Source organism: Malus domestica, chromosome 13, assembly GCF_042453785.1.
Source record: "Malus domestica chromosome 13, GDT2T_hap1".
NCBI lineage: Eukaryota > Viridiplantae > Streptophyta > Magnoliopsida > Rosales > Rosaceae > Malus > Malus domestica.
In genome coordinates this window covers 32,835,744-32,861,464 of record NC_091673.1, presented here as the reverse complement: position 1 = coordinate 32,861,464, position 25,721 = coordinate 32,835,744, and the positions used below count along the sequence as shown (strand labels likewise).

The 25,721-nt window shown below is 38.6% G+C and overlaps 1 protein-coding gene and 1 long non-coding RNA gene across 2 annotated transcripts; one reads left to right on the top strand and one right to left on the bottom strand.

Annotated features, from left to right (window-relative positions):
* Window positions 1-8,572: 8,572 nt before the first annotated feature.
* LOC139190576 (uncharacterized) lies at window positions 8,573-10,569 on the top strand. Its single transcript, XR_011574881.1, has 3 exons — window positions 8,573-9,401; window positions 9,500-9,566; window positions 10,356-10,569. It is a non-coding gene; the product is annotated as an uncharacterized lncRNA (long non-coding RNA).
* Window positions 10,570-14,719: 4,150 nt separating this feature from the next.
* LOC114820458 (protein SUPPRESSOR OF MAX2 1) lies at window positions 14,720-19,379 on the bottom strand. The gene is made up of 3 exons (XM_029091098.2): window positions 17,513-19,379; window positions 16,774-17,071; window positions 14,720-16,660 (listed from the first exon to the last, which is right to left on the bottom strand). Exons 1-3 carry the CDS (start codon window positions 18,757-18,759, stop codon window positions 15,011-15,013), a joined length of 3,195 nt encoding a protein of 1,064 aa, XP_028946931.1. The 5' UTR covers window positions 18,760-19,379; the 3' UTR covers window positions 14,720-15,010.
* Between the last annotated feature and the right edge of the window lie 6,342 nt (window positions 19,380-25,721).

Sequence of the window (25,721 nt, the reverse complement as noted above, 5' to 3'; positions counted from 1 at the left end):
ACATGTGGGGCCCACGCCCATTTCTTCACCACTCCCGTGTCTCCCTATCTCTCGGGACACCATTTTTCCCATTTTTCAAATCCCTTCAACCCATCATTCACTAGATGGTTGATACCTCACTCTCTCCCTCATCCCTCAACTCTCTCTCTCTTTTTCTTCATTCATCCCTCAGTTCTCTCTCATCTCTCGCGCACTCTCATCTCACTCACCCTCATTCTATGGGAGTTGCAAGCCGCCACCGCCACCACACTGTGGCTATTCCGACGAGACGATACCGTCGTCTCGAACCCGAAGCCATCTTATCATGTGGCCGTGAAACCTCATACAAGCCTCGACCTCCATTTTTCTTGACGTGATTTTATATTTTCCGACGAAGGTAAGTTTAAAAATCCACCCAAATCTTCAATGGATCGTGTTTACCCTATGTTTATAGTGTTCCTTAAGGATTTTAGTGATGTTTGGACGCAAAGATACCTAGGGGAGTCTTCCCTAGTTTTCCGGTGATGTATACTGTGAGTTGTAGGGCCTTTAACGCGCAACTCTGGCCACGGCTAACTCGGGGAAAGGTATAATCTTAACCTACACTCATTTATCTTTATTTTGGTAGGTAGATTATGGCTAATGGCTGAGTTATGAGCTCATTTGGAGCTCGGGTTCTTGTTGCCGAGAAATTCGCTGTTGTAGTGGCAACCGGCCGGAGAAGAAAAAAAAAAGAAAAAAAAGAGGGGCCTTAGACCTAAAACCCAGTCCAACCCAACCGGCCCTATTCGTTGGGCCATTATAACCAGCCAACCTGGCCCATTTCTAATTAAGCTGGGAATATTCTTGGAATATTCTCAGAATATTGGTTACGTTGACTTTTCGAAAATGTTTCGAAAACCCTCTTAGGCTAATTTCGATGCCCCAAGTCTGTTTTTGTCATCCATTTAGTAAAATTTTGAAGTTTTAACATAGTTGACCACCTGGGCGTCTCGGTTGACTTTTAGGGTTAACCATTGGCTTTTTGTAAAACATGTAGGGGACCCTCCTTTGCATATTCCGATGCTCTAATTCCAAATTCGCACTAAGTTTTCCCAAATTTAATTGTTTTAGTGGAGTTTTACTAATGGGTCCTAATATTATGCTTAGGTGCGATTATTATCGGTGACTCAAGCTTTCTTAGCTCAAAGGGATGTGACATCGCAAGTAACTGTGAGTGGGCCTTTTCTTTGACACACACACACATACACACATATTGGGTCTTTTCTTTGACACACACACACACACACACCCATGATTAAACTTATGTTTATAAGAAATGCCTTATTGTTGGGAAATGATGAAATAATCCTATGCGATGCATAGGTAAGCTTACTATAAGGGGATGCCTTAATTATATTTATGGTCATGAATAGTATGATAGTGACTAGAATTGTTGAATGGTTGTGGCATGATTATAATTATGTTATTTGCTCATCGTTTGTTACACTGGTGTTGGTACTCGCCTGGGCCAGGGTCAATCTTTCACATGTATGTGCACATTTCACCGTATGCTCACTTTGGATCTATTGTAGGTGCCAGTCCTGTCATACAGGTTGCAATACGCAACTCCGACTCGTATGTGCTGCACATAGCACCAGTTTTCACATGATTGTAGTACCAGAGCCTATATTATTGTTACACCCAGTCTTGTTCATGTCAGAATACCTATGCATGAACTCGTGTGTCAGTATGTGTCGATGAGCACCCGATATGATATGTTTGTTCAGGCAAGATTATGTGTTATTGGTTGTTATATGTTCATTTACGCAATATTGCGATGTATGGAAATCTTATGATTTTGCAGGCTACGGTAGGTATTTTCATATTATACGTAATATTTTGGAAACTATACTTGTTTTACGGCGAGGGGTTATAACTTTTCAAAAGGTTTTTATTAAAACTTTATTTTCAGGCCTACTCACCCTTTTTTTTTGCCCCTCCAGGTTTTAGTAGCTGAACTTTCGTATCGACGAGGATTCTTGGTAAATATTGGTATTGGAGATTACCTTTAATGGTATTATTTCTCACCCTATCTTACTGTACTATACTTATGCTCTGACATCATGTGTGAAATGGGTTCATTCTCTCTCATAGCGCACTCTTGAACTTAGGCACTTTTAGGTTTAAATTTATACACATTTTTCACATCACTACACTTTATGACTTTGTCACCTTCTAGGTGTCGTCGGCCAGCACAACTCGATTCAGAGTCCTAGTGGACATTCTGGGTCGAGTGTGTCAAATGTGACCCAACCCGTTACACATTAAAGAAAATATATTTAAATCAATAGATAATGAAAATGAAAAACATAATTACCCGAAAAAATGGAAAACAAAATACTAAATTAGTATCCACATTGTCACATAAATATTACTTCAAAACATTAAAAAAAAAACAAACACTTGCCTTTCAAGTATTACGTACCCCAAAATAAGAGCTTAATGAAAAAACATTATAGTACGTTACTACAAAATGCCAAATGTTCAAGGATATCCAACGATATAGATTTAATCTCACATCAATAAGGTTAAATTCTCTGGCTATTGTTTAAGTAAGGTTTTTTTTTTTTTAATTTTTTTTTAACTTTTATTTTTTTTAGTTTTTAATTTATAATTTTTTTATTATTAAAAAAAAAAATATATATATATATATAAACGTTCGTAATGACAAGCTTTACAACTTTCATGAAGGGCTCAACTCCTACCACTATAATCACAAAAACTATAGATCTAAATTTAACCATTGATTGTCGTTTACATTTATGCTCCATTCTTCTCACCGAATTTTGTTTTTGGTTTTTTTTTCATCAGATTTTCTTTTTTTTGGAAACCAAACTTCTTAGAGGATGCAGGAAGATGAATGGTTCAGATCGTTGATATTACGTTCATAGTTTTCCCATCAGTGAAAATATTGGCCAAAGCTTATAAAGTCTCTAGAAACTATATAACATCAACACATATTGACACACCCCGACCTAGATCGAGGCATGCTAGTCGTCACATGGGAGTGACGTAACCATGTGCACAGTGCGGAAGCAATAAGGATATAAGGGAATTTCGAAGGAATAGAAACCAAACTACTAGCAGAACTAGCTAAGATAAAGTGCTAGTGCGAGATTAAGGGTGAAATACACAACCAGAGCATAATTATTCTAGATGCAGTCAAGCAGGACAAGTGCTAATTATACAACACCCAAGGGTGATCCTACATTTATGATGTTCTGTCAGAACCCCCCGTCGAAATCCTCGTGATCCACCAAAGCACTTCTACCTAAAACCTTGAGGGTGCAAAACAGAAAGTGTGAGTGGGCAAAAACAAAGCTTTTCAAAATCATTTCATTTCTCAAAAGTTCTAACCCCTCGCCGTAAAACCTGTATAATTTCCCAGAAAATAATAATAATAATAAGTTGTATCATAAATCATACTCAAGATGAAAATCCATAGAAGTATATCATGCGAAAGTATCTCAATGCAATGCTATAAGTAATCTAGGCAAAATATATCAATGTCAAATATCGCATCAGCCAAATCCCTTTAACTCAATCTACACGGCTGAGTATATAGCTCATAACCAATCTCAATCATATCAAATCAAATCTTGCACACGAGTCAGAACCACCTAAAGTGGTCTGTACGACAAGACTGGGTGTAAAGTAAATATGCTCTAGCGCTACGATCACGTGAAGGCTGTGCGAATACTCACGGGTCACCTACGAGTCGGAACCACCTAAAATGGTATGTACGACAAGCCTGTGCACCTAACTTGGATCCAAGGTGAGCATATGGTGCGGGAGGTGAACATCACGTGAAGGATTGTACCCTAACTCTGGGCGGGAGCACTAACACCGGGGTGCAGGTTTATGAGCTCTCAATACATTACATCATATCTCTCATAACTGAAGTAACCTCAAATCTTTAATTTATGAACTTAACTAGCACTTACCTGTGCGTCTGCAACACCAATCATAAATATATGCAACTACTAATGCATAAATAAAATAGGCAGATACTTTGCATGGCAATTCAAAACGTATAATCATTCAAATTCATTTTCTGGGAAAAATCTCAAGTATATAGGTATATACGGAAAACCAAAAGCCCACTCATTGATATGCCGAAGAGTCGTAGCCTCCAAGCCTCGATTGATGGCGCTCATTCTCAGGATAGGTCTCACCTATATGCGAAATAATTGAATAAACGTTATTTAAAGCACATACACAAAACTAGGAATAACTTCTCATACATTGCTCAAATGAGGTATTTGAATATACCACCATGATCTACTCAACCTCAAGAACATCCTCAAATTTTTAGACAAATTTTCCGACAACCCACGTACCGCCACGCGCTAGCCAAGGCACGGCCAGACGCACCCCCACACGCGGCCAAACCCTAACTGAAACTTAACTGCCGTTAGGAATATTCCATTAAAACCATCAAAATAAAAATAAAATCATCAAAATAACTTTTTTTTTTTTAACATGTCGAAACAGGTTACTAGCATGTCACATTCGTGTAAACTTGTTAAGGATCCGTTAGTAACGTGTTCTTACCGTGTGACCTGATAATAATCCGATTAGTTATCGTGTTCATCCGAAACCTATTATTTTCATGTTGTTTATATGTTGTATTAACAGATCAGATAAAAAATTGTCAGGTCTACATGTAGTTGTAGAAGGTCTGAGTTTGATTCCGAAAAGAGAAATAAAAATCTTTTGATTACATACAATGAAATAGCTGCTCACTGTTATTTTTATACTTATATTTTTATTTGTTCAAACCCAAACAAAACAAGAACCGTAGGGCTACGCATATAGTTAGTCAAAAGTGGGGGAGAAAGGGAGAAAAATGTGGAGAAAATAGGGAAAAATAGTAATTTTGTGATACGAAATAAAAGAAAAACATAGGGGAAATCACGAGGTGCGGCTGACTTTTCAATAAGAGTTACTTGTCGATTTTTTCATCAACTTTAAAGGAGTTGAATTTTTTTTTTAAACTTTTAATTTTAGTTAATTATTTTAATTTTAAACGATTAACTCTAAACTTTTATAATATTAGCAGAATACCTCTTTCAATGATATGAATTATTTTTCATAGAATCATATTGCAACCAAACCAAATAAAAAATAAGGAAAACTAATGAATAGGGCTTGAAAACTTTAAGTTTTAATGATAAAGACAAAATAAAGGGTAAAATGAATAGTACCATGATTGACTTTTTAGTGTAAAAATGTAGTTTTTCGTTAAAATGAACAGTACCAGAAATTTTTCGTTAAAATTTCCTAAAAAATAATCTAATGTCTCTTTGCGATACCAGGAGACACCTTATCAACCTTCTAACTGACCTGTCAAAATTCAGAACACGCACTGGATGTCTTTAGTTTTGATCTTCTATTTTGGGTTTGACCACATGGGTGATATATATTTGTAGATTGCGCTGACTTAATATGATCGATGGTCCAACTAGATTTTAAGTAATCTTTTCTACTCTAGATAGGAAATTGTATGTCATATTTACACCGCTGCGGTGGTGGTGTTTTCTGAACATAATATAAGAATCTATAGAAAAAAATTCACACATATTTTTGCGTCATTAGTATATGAAATAATATCATAATAGTGACACACCCCGATTCTAGAATCAAGGCGTGCTAGCTGTCACGTGAGCGTGACGTAGCCAAAAGTGCGACACGGAAGCAAGATATAACAGAAATATGAAGGAATTTAAACCAACCACTAGCAGAATAACCTACTAGCATACAAGAGAGAGTTATAAAGTAAAACACACGAATTCAGAGCGTAGGTATAAGTACAGTCAAGTAGGACCATAATTAAAGTACAACACCCGCAGGTGAGTCCTACATGCAGAACGTCTGTCAGAATGCCGAAAAAGACCTCGTGAGCCACCAACTGCTAACTAGAACCTGGAGGGGCGCAAAACAAAGATGAGTGGGTCAGTAAAACCAAAAATTTTCCAAAAACATTTCATTTAAAACGTTTATAACCCCTCACCGTAAAACCTGTATACTTTCCCAGAAAAATAGTATATAAACGTATATATACATATATCATCAAAACTCCGCTCACCATCTATCAACATAACATCTCAGAAAGAATATGCCATGCCATGCCAAAATATAATATGAATGCATCAATATAAATCAGGTGAAATAATAAATCAACCGGAGACCCTACAGTGGTCCTGTACGGCTGATTCTATAGCTCACTATCCCATCCAGCCGGAGTCACCAACTGTGACCTGTACGGCACTAGACTGCACATAAGTCGGAACTACCTATAGTAGTCTGTATGACTAAGATGGTGAAATAATACGCTCTAGTGCTTCTCTCATCAATCATCTGTGCACATAATCTAAGGTCACCCACCAGTCGGAACCCCTCTAATGGTCTGTACGACTGGCATGTCGGAACCACCTCTAGTGGTCTGTACGACATCCACCTACTTGGATCCAAGGCGAGCGTGCGGTGTGGTGAATAATATAAGCACTATCACCTAGGGTGCAGGTTATGAGCTTCCAATGCAATTCACATAAAATAAATCGTATGAATAATGTAAAAACTCACCTGTGCGTCAACAGCGTCAATTCACATATATATGCATCAATTATCAATTCAAATATCTCATCGATTGCATGCATGGCATTTTAAAACATATTTTCATATAAATGCATTTTCTAGGAAAAAGAGTAGTATATAGGTAATACGAAAACAAAACTGCCCACTCACTGATAAGTCGATGGGTCGTAACCCCTGTGACGTCCCTGGATGCGCTCGTCCTCGGGATAGGTGTCACCTATATGCGAAACAACTATAAAAACATTAATTTAAACACATAACCAACAATTCGAAATAACTTCTCATACGATGCTCAATTTGGGTATATGAATATACCACATCGACCTACTTGACGTCACGGACGTCGAGGAATTTTTGGAAAAATTTTTAGGCTTGCCACGCGCCGTGGGTGGCACGGGCCTCCGCGCCTCCACGCGCATCATCTTCCTCAACCAGTCACCGGACTGGTTTTTCCGGTGGCCGGATTCCGGGGAGTTTTAAAAATGCTTGTTCTCCTTCGTTTCTCAACCGATTTCTTTGAATTTTATATCAATTTGAAGCCCTCAACATGTAGAATCATGATGGACTAGTTTGAAGGTCTAAAATTCACTAGATTTTACCTGGGGAAGCACGATAGTTCGGAAATTTTGAGAACCTCCGTTCTCGGTCCTCCGACGTCCAAATATCACCAACGAAGTACCCCGAAGCTCGTGAGGATGTCCTTAAGCTCACTGTGAGCTTGAAATTCCCTGAAATGCAATATTTCACGTGTGCATGAACAGTGCACATTTTCGGGGTTAGGGTTTCACGACGATTCCGAGGGTTTCACTTCCTAAAACTAGTACCAATCAACTCAGAACATCAAGAGGGTGAAGAATCATACCTTATTTGCTTCGATCCACGAAGTTTTGGAGGGTTTTGGTTTTGTCCGTACGATCGAGGGTGAGAGAGAGTGAGAGAGTCGTGAGGGAGGAGAGAGAGAGACACGGGGAAGAGGGGGAAGGAAAGGTGAGTCCGTGTGTGAGGGTGTGGTCCAATCAAAACAATCCCACTTCAATCCCTAACCACACAAATTTACAACTCAATTTTCTCCAAAAGTTTAGGGATGATAATTAGTCCATAAAATATATACATATGTCAAACACGTACCTTAATACCCGTCAAGGGTATTCTCGTCATTTCACGCTCCCGATAAAAAAAATTTGGGACGGGCTGTGACAAATAGTATATGACGTAATTAGATTTGACTATTTCTTACACAATCCGTAATACGACACGAAGATAACAGATTTTGGGTCAATATGATAACTAATTGGGCTATCTGCTAAGAACCCGTTATTAACAAACTAAAAAACTTACTATAAAATACAATAGCTATAGTATATTTATTGTATATTTAATATGTATTGTAGTTTTAGTATTCTATATAAGTTAAAAAAAAAAAGTTTAAGTTTTATTTTTTTATGAGAGTTTCTTATTATCATTACTAGGATAAATTTTACTTGACATATTGTCCAAAATTCAAGTAAACTAGCATAGTATTAGAATAAGTAAAAATACTGATTTTCAATTATAGAGTCAATAGCCTAACAAAGTTTTTACTCTCCCTCATACAATCATACTTATACATGTGGTATCCTCTCAAAAGTGAGATGAAAACATTATAAAACACATTAAAAAAATATAAATATCAAAGTAATTAAAAAAAAAATACCAAACACATTAAAAAATTATAATAATTAATTTACGAGTATGAAAAAAAATGTGTAAAATATGTAAACACTCATTGTGACAGCCCGTCCCGAAATATAATCTATTTTATTCTCCAAAAGCGCGGAATGACAATTTTGCGTTGGGCGGTTGATTGTGATGGTGTAATTGAACTTAGGTTTGGGACCAATCCATTTTCTTCCTAAATTTTGGATCCAATTAGAAATTAAGTTTTTTAGTTGTTTTGTTTGGTTGCCCAAACCTGGACCACACACATACACCCACACAAAACGTTGACTCTCTCTCTTTCTCTCCCTCTTAGATTTTCTTCCATTTTCCGTACAATTGTATGGTCACTCTTTCAAACCAGCTCTCCATTCACGGATCGAGCTTGTGGATACCATCATCACCTTCCTTGTAACCTTATGAACTCAACTATACCTTGGGTTGGACATGAGAACCTCGGAAACTCTAGAACCAGGGAGCTTCGATGAAGTGCAATGTTCATCCGTCGTGATCGCAGAGGTTTCGTCAAGTTTTAGAGTCCTAGGAAGTCCTAAAACTTCTTCACGAAGCTTAGAGAGGAGTTTTGGAATGTTTTGGACGTCGGAACACTCGAGTTCGTCAAGTTGCAAGGGTGCCCAGACTATTGATATTTTTCTGGCGAAATTCCGTTGGTTTTAGGTCCAAAAAGTGGTAAGGATGTGTTCTTCTCATCCTAAGCTTCAAATTGGTGAAAATTTTATGAATTTTGGTTGAGAAATGGACGAGTTATTAAAGTTTGAAGTTTTCCAAAATTCGGCGATAGCAACAGTGGCCGGCATCGAACTTCGGCAGGCCAAGGAAGAAGGAGAAGAATATGCCGTCAATTTTGATGGAATATGTTGACGGCGTCAGGTAAAAATAACGGTATATTCTAATATTTAACAAAATATTCCCTAACGCCGTTAGGGAATCCGTCAGTGTGCCAGGTACGTGCCTGCGGGTGGGCGACAAATGTGGCCGTGCCTTGGTCGGCGTGTGAGGGCGCGTGGGACATCGAAATTTTTTTCTAAAAATATGGGGATGTTCGTGGGGTTGAGTAGGTCATGATGGTATATTCTAATACCCCAATTGAGCAACGTATGAGAAGTTATTACCTAGTTTTGGTTATGTGCTTAAAATAATGTTTAAATAGTTGTTTCGCATATAGGTGAGACATATCCAGAGGAAGAGCGCAGTCAAGCGAGACTTGGGGGCTACGACCTTTCCACATATTAGTGAGTGGGCTTTTGGTTTTTAGTAAATATATATATACTTGTTATTTTTCCCAGAAAACTTAATTAAATGGTTTTATATTTTGAAATCCATGTCAAATACTCTCTATGTTTGATTATGTATTAGTATAGATATATATATTGTTGTTTGACGTTGCGGACGCCCAGGTAAACTTCAAGTGAGTATATTGATGGTAGTGATGGTAGTGAGTATAATTGTATTGAGATGTATTTAGAGCTTATTATCCTGCACCCCGGTGTTAGTGCTCCGCCCGAGGATAGGGCCTAGCCTTCACGTGATCGTTCACCTTCTGCACCACACGCTCACCTTGGATCCAAGGCAGGTGCCAACCTATCGTACATACCACATTAGGTGGTTTCGACTCGTAGGTGACTTGCGATACTTCGAACAGCCTTCACATGATCGTAGTACTTGAGCGTATTTATTTACACCTAGCCTGTCGTACAAACCACATTAGGTGGTTTCAACTCGTGTGCAAGATTTGATTGATAAGCTATGGACTCAGCCGTACAGGTCACATTAGGTGACTCCGGCTAGCATTCTATTTCTTATTGGTTTATTTCACCTGGCTTACTTATTTCTTGCTAAGATTTGACATGGTATATTTGTGGAATTGTTATTTCGAATATGGTTTTGAGATATAGACATGCCTGCTATTTTATGGGAATTATACAGGTTTTACGGCGAGGGGTTATTATTTTTGATAATGAACTGTTTTGAAAAGCTTTGTTTTTGCCCACTCACACTTTCTCTATTTTGCGCCCCTCCAGGTTCTAGTTAGGAGTGCTTGTTGGTGGCTCACGAGGAATCGTTGGCGGTTCTGATAGATTATCACTATTGTAGGACTACCTTTGGTATTATATAATTAGTATTCGTCCTGCTGGACTGCACTTAGGCTTCTTATGCTTTGATTGTGTAATTACACCTAAACACCATGCTTGCACTTATATTTCTTTAGTGTAAATTAGTTAACTTGGTTTTTAATTACTCACATTTTTATATCCTTATCCCTTCCGCACTACGCACATGGTTACGTCACTTTCACGTGACGGCCAGCACACCTCGATTTAGGTCGGGGTGTGTCACTCGTGATGCCTCTACGCTTTGAGGATGGGTATATCGTTGTTTGAATTTTTAAAACCCTATTAACCCTCATGAATAGTATTTTTAAGGGAGGGGTATATATTTTTATTATAATATATATATATACACACACACACACACTATATACTATATATTGTTTATTTCTTTTTATAATTATTTTTCGTACTCATAATTTGAATGGTTTACAATGTTTAATTTTCTTATGCTTAGTTTATGTGGAAGAGAGTGCTAATGTGGAAAACTTTATTGAAAATATCAATAATATAACTCTTGAATACAACATATCAAGTAAAAGTTCCAATACCATTCCCCTGGTTATTGATGAAAATTGAAGGGTTTTATTGTCACAAAACGTGCAAGATTCTACAACCTTGAAACATAACTCGCTTCACTTTGCGTATCCTTGAGCATTTGATATTTTTAATTAGGCTCTTGGTATGTAATATTTATGTGACAATGTGGCATGTATATATAGTTGAATATCAGAGTGCGCAACAAACAAGACTAACAAAATACTAGGAATATTATTAAATAAAGGAGAATGCCGAAATGGCGACAAAACCCTAAGAGGCTACGTTGTGACTAACTTATGATTCTATAGAGTTACAAAGTACCATATTTATAGAAAAGTAATCTAACCCTAATAGGCAAGGAAACGAAACCCTAATACTAATAGGCTAAGCCCAAAATACCTAACATTAAAATAAATCTAAATAATAATATTTTCCAACACCCCCCGTCAAACTCATGGCGGTACACGACATGGGTTTGCCAAAATGATGTGGATGCAAGACTCCAAATTCCAGTGCCAATGCCGATGCCGATGCAGATGCCAATGCCGATGCCGATGCCGATACCAATGCCAATGACGATGCCGATGCCGATACCAATGCCAATGCCAATGCGAATACCAATACCAATACCAATACCAATACCAATATCAATACTTCTTTCTTGCCCGTGTGGGCACAAAGTCAAAACCTCAAAAAACAAAGCATTTTCTTCTATTTCCCTTTTGTCTTTTTCCTCCTCCTTTTTCTGTTTTGTTTTTCCTTTTTTTTTTCTTTGGGATCTTCTTCAAAGTTTCTTTCTTTTTCCTCCTCCTTTTTCTGTTTCGTTTTTCCTTCTTTTTTTTTTTTCTACAGTCTTCTCCACAAAGAACCTGCAAAACACAAGAGTGCAATGATGCGAGTGTAGGAACGTGAAGGGTCCAGATGCTCCAGATGCAGTTTAAACTACCAACAACTAATATCGAAATCCAAAAACAAACAAACTGATACGAGCATACAGAAGCAGATTAAATCCCGAAGGATCAAACCTGCTCTGATACCAAGTTGAATATCAGAGTGCGCAACAAACAAGACTAACAAAATAATAGGAATATTATTAAATAAAGGAGAATGCCGAAACGGCTACAAAACCCTAAGATGCTACATTGTGACTAACTTATGATTCTATAGAGTTACAAAGTACCATATATATAGAAAAGTAATCTAACCCTAATAGGCAAGGAAACGAAACCCTAATACTAACGGGCTAAGCCCAAAATACCAAACATTAAAATAAATCTAAATAATAATATTTTCCAACATATATTACTTTAGTATTATGTTTTTTATTTGACTATTTATTGATTAAAAAATTTTTTTGTAATGAATAATTAGTTGGGTCATATTACCATTTGATAGTAACAGGTCGGGTTTTGGTAGAATCATATTACTCATTTATTTTTATTGGTATTACATGATATGATTTGTTAAGATATCAGGTATAACATGAAAATGATACATACATAAAAAAAAAAACTACTAAGTCTACATATAATGATCAAGGATTCCATAAATAAATACAGAAAATAAATAAAAATAAATTATATAAAGAAATTATCGGGTCTGGAAGGTGGGAAAAGGAAAGAGAGGGATAGTGGTTGGAGTATTTTGTTTTCATTCTAAAAAGGCAGATGTGACTGGAAGAAGGGACACAAGCATAAAGGCATAAAGGTTTGTGGGTTGGGAGAAGGAAGAAAACGCCACCCTGCCTTTTTTTTTTTATATCTACTTTTTCTGCATGTGGACAAAACAAGTGCAGCTTTCCAATTGTGATCAAGTAATATTCTGATTTCTGCAAAAAGAGGAGGCGACGACCTTCTCTCTCTCTCTCTCCCCTCCCCCTTATTTTAATCCCCAAACTACCCCTTTGTTTCCTTGTGGTTGACCGCCATCTTACTTCCAAATTCTCTGTTGATAATATAATAATTATTTACACCTTTTATTATTTTTATTATTATTCTGTTTTGTTGGTAATTATATATACACACACATCGTAGTGTTATTCTAAGTCACTCATGATGTATATGATTTTGGAACTTGCATGTATTATATGTGTATGTGGTCAGAGTTTTACTAAATAGCAATCTTAAAAACACATATGCATGATTTGTTCTTTTTGTATATGAACACATGCATCATGCATGATTGGTGCCAATCAGACTGCTTGTATTAGTTTTTGTGAGCTATGAATAGAACATTTTTCTCACAAGTAATGTTACACACTCACCATCTATTTGTATCATCTCTCTAATAGAGGTAGGCCGACCAACGCATGTGGGTCCCATCTCTAGTAGAAAGATAATACAAATGAGAGTACAAATAAATAGTAAAAATAACATTTTTGTTTTGTATGTGTTGCCACTGCCTTAATTTCTTACCCCCAATCAAAATGATTCTTTCCACAATAGAAAGCCTAATAACAGCATACACAATTAAATTAGGGAAGGCTGTTATGTTAGGGAGTTCAAATTAATTAGAATTCACATCTCTATCCTTAACTTACACACTTGTTATGGGGGCTAATTAGAATTAAACATTAGCGTAATTATTTACGTGCCTTAAATTTTCATCCTATTTTCTCCCAACTCACTAGCTAAATATTCAGCAATTTTTTAGTTTTGAACAATATCCAACATAATGGATGTGGTGCTCAGGAGCTAAGGGGCTAGCTTAGGCAGCCCGAACCCCGGACTCCCAAGATCATCGGAATCCATTCTTAATCAGTGCTCGATTAGGTTTCTCATACTTAGAAGACAAACAATCCTCTCGACGGGATCAATCTCGTCCATCACTCCGGAGCGTGTGGGACCACCTAGGTTCGGACTGCCTAATCCGGTGAGCTTACTCTGGCTCTGACATACCCCTCATATATCTCCTTGTTTGGGAAAGCACAAGATTACTGTTAGAAAGAATGTATAGCTGTCGACATACCCCTCATATATCTCCTTGTTAAGTTGTACAGATATTTGAGCCGAGTGTACAAAATTGACGTTAATATGTGTGTGTGACCGAGCAAAAGAAAACTCGAAGGATGCATGATGATGTAGAATTGCATAATTGGAGAAAGAGTGGGGCTGAAGAAAGGAAGGGAGTGGGTGGTAAGTGAGAACACACGCATACATGATGCATGGTAGGGTTGGGTAGGGTTTGGGTTTACATGAGCTGAGCTCATCATCCAACTCAATGAGATTTGAGATTTGAGATTTGAGATTTGATGGAGCGAGTAGGAGGAGCTGCTTTAATAATTTGTATATGCATATCAGCATATATTCAAAGGATATGGAGTAGACGCGAAGCATCACTTTTTGTCTTTCTTACTTATTTCGTTTTCCCTCTCGTCACTCTCGCGCATTACGAGTGGCATTAATGGCTTTTGCACTCAAACGATGAGGAGGAGGTTGACGACGAGTCTTCTTCTCCTTGCCCTTTGCGAGCACAGCAGGACAAATATACATACACCGTGTGTACATATATACATATGTTATATTATTATAGCGATCCAATGAATCTTGCAACGGTTAGGTCATGTGTAAAACGTCATAGCACTGAGTGAGACATCACATAATATTATAGCCAAATATGAACAAATGAAACACTACCACATTAGTTGACTTCTCTTTTCTACATTGAGATAGTTGGGTTTCTTGTAGTAAAGAGTCAAATTAGAGGTCCTAACAAACACTGATTAAACAGAGAGTCCATGAGAGGAAATGCCTCATCTTATTAATCAATTATAACATGTAATTAATAAATATTTATGATTATAAGATGCTATAAACTTTAGAGCTGAAAACATGAGAAAATAATAAAGAAAAAGGAAGGGAAAAACAAAAATGGTTCCGTCAATCTATCCAAAGTTTTCCCTCCTGTAACGGTTTTTATCTTTACCGATTTACCCTCCCAAATCCCAGATGTCTTTGACTACCCCCCACACCATTGATCATATATACAATATGAAAAATACCAACTCTATTCCCCCCCCCTACCCAACATCATCGTTGTCTCAACCCATCAGGCACCACACCCACATTGATGCTACTAGGGAGCCTATCTCCAGGGCTCCGGTCGTCCGAAGCACCATCAGATTCAAGCCTCACCACCAATGACTCGTCGGCTATCACACCAGTGCTGCCACCAAGGTAGGACTTGAGTTGCTGGATGCTCGGGGCGAGAACCTTTTCTGCCCATTCCTCTAAGCCAGTCCGGCCTAGCCATATCCCGGTCAGGATCTTTTCAACAGCATCCTCTGGTAATTCAAATGAAATCCCCTCACCCATTATTTTTGAGAATCTTTTTTTGATGGAGTTTGTGATGTTTTGCCGAATGGGATTGAAATCCACTGGCTTGAACACAATGGCATCATCAACACTATCCAGTAATTCCCGGGGTACTGATGCGGTTGTGACTTTGAGTAAGGTTCTGTTATTGAGACGATTGTCATCTTCATTATCAACCGTAAGATCACTTGAATTAAGCGAGCCGTCTGTTCTGTCATCCTCAGCATCCGCAGCTTCATTCAGATCGAATCCTAATGCTGAACCAGTATCTGTCCTAGGCTTTGTGGCCCTGTCTTCATCTGTTAACCAATTGGCATGGCGTTTTGCAGCCCTAGCACAGACCGATAGCTTTAACTGCCAACTGCTCCTCGCAATACTGGCGAGTTTTTCTTCAAGTGAATTGTCATTTGACAAGGGCCTAAGATTTTCTGGCAACCAATTTGCGGTAAGTATGAAAATAACATTTCCAAGACTGATTTCACGGCCATAAGAGTCAGCAAGACGACCTCTCTCAATTGCCTGTTTTATGCTACCACGAACTATCAGATCAGCTTCATTAATGTCCTCAAGCACAACTACTGAAAAAGGGTTTCTCTTAACTGTTTCTGCTATTCGATCCACCACTGTTTTACCACGGAAACTCATATCTGATTGCAAATTACCACGTTGGGAGCTAAGACTGATCATCACTGGGTTGGACCCACATACCAGTTCTGAAAGTGCTGATGCCATCTTCTTCTTGCCAACACTGTCCAGGCCCATAAACAGCAGCCACATGTCTCCCCTTGACCCAGCACGACGTCTCTTTCCATTGCCCAACTTGCATTGTGTCACAGTTTCAGCCACAGAGGCTGCTGCTTCTTGCTGCCACCACACCTCCATTAAACCTTTGTACAGCTTTTTGAATGAATCAGTATCTATTTGACACAATTGTTTATCCTCCGTTTGCATTTCATGTAACTTGTTCTGTGGTTCAGAAGGCATGCAGCCCATAAAGTCTCTGATGCGCTCTTTATGCGTTTGCTTGGAGTTGATTTCAGTGACTTCTGTTTGACCAAGAACCAGCTCTGTCCTTACAGGGCTTTCTGGTTGGGAAATTGCCCGTTCAGATGGTTGGCTGGTCAGCGGATTTGTGTTCAATTGCAGAGTCCCAAGATTCTTATTCACATGTGATCTGGTTTGGAATGGTTGGTGACCAAGCAAGTTTGGATTGTACAAGCCCGTCATTGAGAGGGTTGTTGGAATAATTCTCTTCAAGCTGAAACTGGGCTGATGAAAATTAGGATGAAGACGCAAACATGTATCTCTCCATTCCTTCTGTAATTCATTAGTCCTTTGATTCAGGATCAAATTTTGGTCCGTAGTCTATGATGACAAAAATGAAATACCATTAACTAAATGTCTTAAAGTCTTTAACACCATGAGAGACAAATGAATAGCAGAACAAGAAAGTTTAGATCAATTTGAGCAGAACACACCTGCGTCTGATCTAATGTACTGGCATGAACATCACGGGGTTTAGCGTTCTGCAACCACTGAGGTAGCGGTGGTTGAGCTGCGTCTGATTCAGAAGATGATTTCTCAGATTCCTTGGCAACCAGTTTTGCAAGCTCTTGCTCATAACTCTCTGTACATTGCGGGCAACATGTTTCTCTTCGAGCAGGATCCGAGTTCTCTGACAAAAGTCTTGGTTGAGGAATTGATGCCGATGGAAAACCTTTCATTGGTGACAAAGATTCAACTGAGCTACTAAGGATCCCGTTGGTCGCCCCAATCCTAAAAAGAGAATATACGTCAGCAAAAACATAGAAAAACTCGACGAAGAGGGTAAACAAGCCCCCCAAAAATGCCTAACATGCCCACAATACCATTAGGTTGAAGAGCATCCAAGATGCTAATCAAGTCTGATTCAAAAAACTTCAAATTGAAACTAGAACCAAGCCTGGCCCCATTCAAAAAACAAAAAATATTTCCATCAGTTATCCAAATTTTCCAAATAAAGCAAGTCTCTGAGCATACACAAAACTAAAACTATTCAAGATTCCGAAAGCAGCAATTCTTGATAGCATCCATAGAACATGAAAGAAATAATCAACCGAAACCCTTCTATATAATGTGTAGCATGTGCAAAATTAAACCAGACAATACAAAAGTGCAGAGACAAGTTGCATGGTTACAGAGTTTAGTTTGTAATTCAAATAAGAACAGCAAGCATACCTCGGAAACAATCCTGAAAGTGGCGTTCTGCCAGCAATTGGCACTGCCTGTAGATCCCAATCAGTTTCCATTGAAGGGTGATAGACTTGGCACCTCAAATAGGTCTCACAAGTAGCAGTCCCAATTAACCAAAGCCGGCCACCAGTTGCACTACCCTCTCCATACCTCGCCAATAGCTTCCCCATTTCCCCCACTGCTGCCCGCCCTGCCTCCGAAACCACCTGCTGTTGGACGGGAGACGAAACTAGACCCGGAACTCCTCCAAAGCTCGCAGGCTGCTCCACAAGCCATTTCAAGTCACCCAAATCAAGAATGACCCCTCCCCCGGTCAAATTCAACAACCGGGTCTCAATCAAACCCCCTAATTCCTTCATTTTTGACACTATCTGATTCCTATCCAAAGAAACAACCTCCTCCAAATGAAGGACATCAACATTCTTCAGCGGCCCCTCACCCAACTCCTTGCTCTGAATCCTCCGCAAGAGCTCTTTGGTCACGGCCTCAGGCTCCGAATCGCCAACCAAAACTGGGTTCCTCTTCTTCGTTCTCAACAAAATATCAGCAACCCTCTTAACCTCTTCCCCTCTATGTTGTACCGATTGTGTTGCAGCTCCCTGCGGCTGCTGCAGCCTCGGATTCAAATACAAATTCCGGCTCACGGGTGGCACCATGGGGCCTGCAGGGCGGAATTGCAATCCGATTGGGGATGAATTGACGGCGGCGTGAGCGGCGGCGGCGGCAGAAGAGTTGAGCGTCTGTTCAATGGTGGCTTTGACTGCGGGACTAGAGAAACTAGCCTCCCGCATGACCCGACTAACACTCGGGTCATCGAGAATTGAGATGATGAGCTGCTCGAGCTCGACTTTGACGGCTAATAGAGGTTGCTGCTGCTGTTCGGGGCAGCCGCGGCGCTGGTGAGCTTGAGCTCGCTTCAAGGCGGCCATGAGAGCATTAGAGATGGGGGGCTCCATGCCGGGACTCATGTTTTGGGCGGTGGGCAACCGCTCCAGAGCCACACTGAAGCAGAGCTCCAGAGCTCGGCACTGCAGAGGGTGGGAGGAATTGGGGTGAGATTTGATGCATGCTTGGCGGAGGAAGCCGGTGGGGGAGGACAAAAGGGTTGCTGCCACGTGTAGCGGCGTCGTCTGGCCGTGGTTCCGTCGACCCGCTTCGGCAATCGAGTGATTCAAGACGCTTGCCGCCTCTGGGGTTAACGTTTGCTGGATCGTACTCAGCCCCGCTCTCATTTCTTGGAATTCAAAGGAGCAAAAACACCAAAAGCCAAATACAAATCAAAATCCAGGGAATTCGATGTGTGCCGGAGTTGGGGTTTGAGCAGAAAAACGCCCAGAAAAAGCAGAAGCAGGCAGCAGCAGCAAAAGCAGTTTCTTCAGAGCGTTTGCTTTTTGGAGGGTTGTGTTTGTTGCGAGAATTCAAGCTTATCAGCAAGGACCCCACCACAGGCAGAGGCAGAGACAAAGGCAGCAGCAGCAAATGAAATCAAAGTGGTTGTTGTTTACAGGGAGAGGTCAGGTCCAGGTGTGGATGCTGCCTTCAAATTGGACAAATTTGCATTTTCACAGAATACCAATCCACAAAATTAGCTTTTTTCATACAAACCCAAAAGATTCAAGGACACAAACCGATCTCTCTCTCTCTCTTCTTCTTCTTCTCCTTCTCCTTTCTTTGTTTTGCTTTTTCTCTTTCACCAAGTGTGTGTATACGTGTGAGAATTCAACGCGAAAAGGGCACATGAGATCCCCCCCCCTTCACAAGAACCTCCCTTTCTTTCTCTCTCCCCCGCTCTTTTTCTGTTTTCTCTCTCTCTATCTATTTGAATCAGTAACATTTATCAAAAAAATAAAAAAAAAGTGGGGAAAAGAAAGGAATAAAACAGTAAAACGCTACTGTAACCACATAATTGTATTATTATTTAGGGTAAACTGTCAATTTAGTCCCTGAATTATCACCTTAGTGAAAATTAGGTTCCTAAACTATTTTTTCAGAAAAATTAGTCCCTGAATTATAAAAATCTGCCAATTACATCCCTAATGTTATATTCGAAGCTAGTATATTCAATTTTTCATCAATTTAAGTCACGTTACTTGCATATGATACACATTGGAAGGTAGATTGGTAGTTTTTCATAAAGAAATAGTGTATGGAGTTAACTTTGGAAGAGAAGTTGGTAGTTTTTCATAAAGAAATAGTGTAAGTTAACTTTTGAGGGTAAATTAGACATTAAATTTGCAACCTATATGAAATGTTAGGCACTTACAGACGAGAAAATGATGATATTACACTCTAAAGTGTGTCAAGTGATTTAATTTGACAAAAAATTGGATAAAATAGCTTTAAATATAATAGTATGGATGAAATTAGCAATTTCTAATGAATTTAGGGACTTATTTTACCGAAAAAATAATTTAGGGACCTAATTTTCACTAAGGTGATAATTCAGGGACTAAATCGGCACTTCACCCTATTATTTATATCGTTTTTGTAATAGAGATAAGATCTGTATGTGTCGACAGTTTCTATTTTATTAAAGATGGTATAATAAATGATAAGTGTAGCATACCAGTAAAAATAAGGGAACTTTAACGAAAAGCTCCCGGTACTGTTCACTTTAACGAAAAACCACATTTTTACACTAAACAGTCAATCATGATACTATTCACTTTACCCTTTATTTTGTTCTTATCATTAAAACTCAAAGTTTTCAAACCCTTTTCATTAGTTTTTCTTAAAAATAAACCCAACCTTTTCAAATATTACAAGCTTGCATGACAAACTAACCCAACTAGAGGAAGTTTAGTCGCTTTGGGTCTCTCAAATGGAGAGAGAGTTGGGAAATTGGAAGTGCCAACAGTTTTCAAGGATTTCTGGTAAATGCTCTGTGATCACAGCATTTCCGATCTCATTTTATTAATGTCATCTTCTGTCTATTTTTTCAATTTATTGATTTAGATTTTGTTGCTTACTTCCTTTTTAGTTCATTTTCTTGTCAAGATGAAATTCTTTCTAACTGTTTTTCTTTATGACTGGTGCTTTTTTTCTAAAATAAATCAATGATATACACAATTTCAAGATGACTGCAAGAACAATAGTTCCAAATGGCAAGCTAAAGTTGACAAAATTTACATAAGCAACTAAAAACTCACATTACCAAAAGCATAGCCCGTATCGGTAGATGGCAATTTAACGCAGCGACGGAAAACAATCATACATATCTACTTTGGTGCAGGTTTAATCCCCATCGATTCTCCTTCTCGCAAACAACTAACAATTTAACCTATTAAAGCTATTGTTTGTAAAAAAATAAAAAAAATAAAAAAGTTCATATCCAAACCCACTCTAGAAAGAACAAAACCCCTAAGTCAAGGCGCAAATTCAACTACAAAGAATTTCAATGTCACCAGTCTACACGTAGACGTGGAGAAGCAACTCCAAAGAGTGCCTAAGTGAAGGCACCTTTGTCAAAGATGACGTAAACATACATTGTGTCATCTTTTCTTAGAACTAGACCTGTAATTTGATTCTCCAAGTTTGGATATATGTAGGTCGTCCAATACGGATTCAATCACACCACCCATATACCAAAAGTCATTTAATCTAAAAAAAACTAATGAAAATGGCTTGAAAACTTTGAGTTTTAACGAAAATAACAAAAATGTGTTGTAAGTGAATAATACCAGGATTGACTTTTTAGAGTAAAATGTAGTTTTTCATTAAAGTGAACAGTACTGAAAGTGTTTCGTTAAAACTTCCAATGTCCCACTACTGAAACGTAAGCACGCTCCCACTATGTGAATCATAATGTAGCCAGTGAATTAAATCATATTTAATTCTACCCACATTCATTCATTCATAAATTTCTATGACCAAATATGAACCTTCATTAGTTATCTCGCATCAATTAATAAAGTTAGTCATCGAATTAAGATTAAATTCAATACTTGAATGAATCTTCGGCTTATTGCCTGACATGAATGAAGGCTACTATATACCATAAGTAGAAAGAAAAATATTTCAACACCACTTATAGAAAGGTTCGAAACTTTCCTTAGTGCTTGGAATAAATTTCTTTTACCAAACACACCAAGAGACATGATTTATTCTACTATGGTATACAAATCAAATATCTAATTCGGATTAAGTTGGATTATAATCCAAAATTAGAAATCAAATACTCGCACTTCTCAAACAAGGAAGCATAAATACCAAAATTTCCATAGGAGAATTTCGACAATACGCCAAGGGTATTGCAAATTTTTTTTGAGAGCTGCTAAACCCACCCCGTTGTCTTATTTTCCCACCCACGTTATATTTACACCCACTATAAAAAGTTAAAAAATTAAAATGTTATTTCCCCACCCACTATTATTACTAAAATAACCCTTAATATATATATATATATAATTATAAACTTGTCTTTTAAAAAAAGAATATAAACAAATAATATTATTCTCTTCTAAAAGCCACCAAAAAAAAAAACCGGAGTCTTCCAATCTTTAGCCTAATGTACATGTTTGGTCGTGTTTGAAAATGGAGGAGCTTACTCAAGTAAACCATATCTCAACCTATAACCCTTGGGGTTATGCTAGGTGATTGGAAACAGCTTCAAATGGGAAAAAGTTTTATATCATATAATAATTTTTTCCATATACCTGATATAAATTAAAGAAAACATCTTGAAGCTTAATAGTTTCGGGAGATTGTGAAGGAATCTCCATAGGTCCCATGAACACGCTGATGGCATAGGATAGGAGCGTTATGACTCAGATCAGTGTCTAAATAATTAGGATTAAATAGAATGATGAGTTAGGGTTTAAGAAAGACAAATAATCTAAAGCAAAACAGTAATGCAAAAGAGGGTAACTAAAGTCCTTATTAGTCATTTTACAAATGGACAAATTTGTAATTAAAAAAGTCATTAAAAAGTGGGTGGGAAGATAAGACATTGGGGTGGGAATAACAGCTTTTTTTTTTTTTCATCATGCGTTTTAGTTCTATCTTGCTTGGGTACACTGCTGTTCTTATTTTCTGGTTAACTCTTAACTAGGATCTAAATTACCGTTTAAAACTTATGAATCCAAAAAACATTCAAATAATAATAAAAATCCTTAAATTATCATCATCCTTGAAATAACTCAAATTCAAAATAATAAAAACAAATTTTTTTTATAACGGAATGAAAAACTAAGATCAACTATCTTCAACAGTAATTCTTTAATCTTCTATCTCGGGACTCTTACTGTTGTCATGAATTTGCAGTCTCTACATTATTGCTTGCTTTTAGTTGAATATCAGAGTGTGTAACGAACAAGATTACAAAATAGAATATTATTAAATAAATAAAAATGCCGAAACGGTTACAAAACTCCAAGAGGCTAAATTGTGAATAACATATTCTCTCTGAATAACAAAGCTCTCTATTTATAATAAACTAACCCTAGTCCTTAATAAGCAAGGAAACGAAAACCTAATTCAAATGGGCTAAGCCCAAACCTAAACACTAAATAAATAACTATTTTCCAACACCCCCGTCAAACTCACGGTGGTACACGTCATGAGTTTTCCAACAAGCAGATGGAAATGCAAGCTTTGTTAGGCGGACAAGACAAGACAAGCTCCGTTAGGCGGATACGACAAGGCAAGCTCCGTTAGGTGGACACGACAAGACAAGCGATTCAAGCGAGCGAACGAACAATCCAGGCTTCAATCAACAAGACCCAACCAATGGCCTTCAAACAAATCATAATAGCCCAACAGATTGTGAGCTCCATACTTTTTTCTTCTTTTCCTCTTTTCCTGTTTTCTTTTTCTATTTTTTTTCTTTCTTTTCCTTCTTCTTTCTTTTTCTGTGTGAACAAGTGCAAACAGCGACTGCGAGACTTTTTGTTGCAGACCGCAGGTGGTGGGGACAACGTTCGATGGCGAGCGAGATGCAGGTTTAATAGGTGCAGATCAAAGTGGTGCAAGAGGATCTAGTACGGCTTGGCAAAGATGGGTCAGCTGCAAATTGTTTAGGCGGGTTTGGCCACGGTTGGTGGTGGACGGTGGTGGCATAACTGATTGCAGTGATGCTGGACAGAAGCGGTGCAACAAGGATGGCGACGGATCAGGTGTGACACGGTTTGGAGCAGCAGTGGAATGCGAGTCGAGATCTAGACTTCGATCAGATTTTTTAAATAGAGGGACAATAGGGCACAACGACTGAACAAACCACAGCGAATAAGAGAACGCGACTAGACAAACAAACTAGTTACCAATAACAGATTTAACCCCAAAGGTTCAAACTCTGCTCTGATACCAAGTTGAATATCAAAGTGTGTAACGAACAAGATTACAAAATAGAATATTATTAAACAAACAAAAATGCCGAAACGGCTACAAAACTCTATTATGCTACATTGTGAATAACATATTCTCTCTGAATAACAAAGCTCTCTATTTATAATAAACTAACCCTAATCCCTAATAAGTAAGGAAACAAAAACCTAATTCAAATGGGCTAAGCCTAAACCTAAACACTAAATAAATAACTATTTTCCAACACTTTTTTCTTCTTTGCTCCTACATTAGGAACAATGAAACTATTAGCATGACTAATATTTAAGACATTCTAAAACAGACGTAAATTATTTAAGAATTCAATTAGGAATTCTATACCTTCAGAAGGATTGTTACTTAGGGTGGCTGTGTATGCTTTGCAATTCCTTTTTCACAGTCCCATCTTTTTGAGAGAAATATTTTGTCCTAGTTAAGAACATACAAGAATATTTGACCATACAAGCATACATACAAGAATATTTTGTTACTTAGGATAACCAAATGTTGAGCGGACCGATTACGGATTATGAGATTCAGGAGGCGGCTTTCTAGATTCCTACGGCTCGAGCTCCGGGGCCGGACGGTTTCCCAGGCAGTTTCTACCATGATAACTGGGAGGTGGTGGGGCAGGACGTGGGCAACATGATAAAGGCGTTCTGGCACTCGGGTAAACTACTCCGAAATCTGAACCACACCAACCTGGTTCTTATCCCAAAAGTGGCATGCCCAAAGAACCTGAAGCAATTCCGTCCTATTGCTCTGTGTAATGTTAGCTATAAGATTCTGGCTAAGGTACTAACGAACCGACTGAAGAGAGTGATGCCGACTGTGATATGTGATAATCAATCGGCCTTTGTGGCGGGAAAGCAGATACAGGATAACATTCTTGTTGTGCATGAAATTCTCCATTCCCTTATGCATCAATCGAAGGAGGATACTATGGGAATGGCCATAAAATTAGATATGGCTAAAGCTTATGACCGGGTGGAATGGGATTTCCTCCTGGCCATGATGAGCAAGCTGGGTTTTGATCAGCGGTTCTGCGACCGAATCAAGGAATGTATCTCTTCGGTGTCTCTTAGCATACTCCTAAATGGCAACCCAACTGGATACATCAAGCCACAGAGGGGGTTACGACAAGGCGATCCCTTATCCCCATATTTGTTTCTCCTGTGTACCGAGGGGTTTTCGGCCTTAATTCGGAAAGGTCTGGAGAATGGGTCTTTGCATGGAATTAGGGTCTCTCCCACGGGGAGACCAATCTCGCACCTTTTCTTTGCTGATGACTCGGTTCTCTTCTGTAATGCCTCGGTTGAGGATGCTTGTGGGGTAGGTGAAATTCTGAGGGCTTATGCGTCCGGATCCGGCCAAGAAATAAATATGACCAAGAGCTCTATCATGTTCAGCCCAAAGACCAAGAAACGGGTAAAAAAAGAGATTGTCCATGTTCTGAATATCCAAAGCAGGGAGGGCTTTGGGAAATACTTAGGATTGCAGGCCGACTTTGGTTTGTCAAAAAAAGCTGTGTTTGGGGAGATTCGTGAACGAATTGAATCTCGCATGGTAGGATGGGCGGAACAATTTCTTTCTCAGGCAGGCAAGGAAATTCTTATCAAGGCTGTGGCAATGGCCATGCCTAACTACGCCATGAGTTGTTTTAAGCTCCCCATTGGGGTGTGTAAGGACATTGAGAAAGCTGTGAGAAACTACTGGTGGCGGGGGAGTGGGGACAGGAAAGGGATCCATTGGGTTGCATGGGAAAAAATCCGATCGCAAAAACGCAATGGGGGACTTGGGTTTAAAGACATTCAGTGTTTCAACCTTGCCCTCCTAGCTAAGATTGGATGGAGGATCACTCTGCAACCTAACTCCC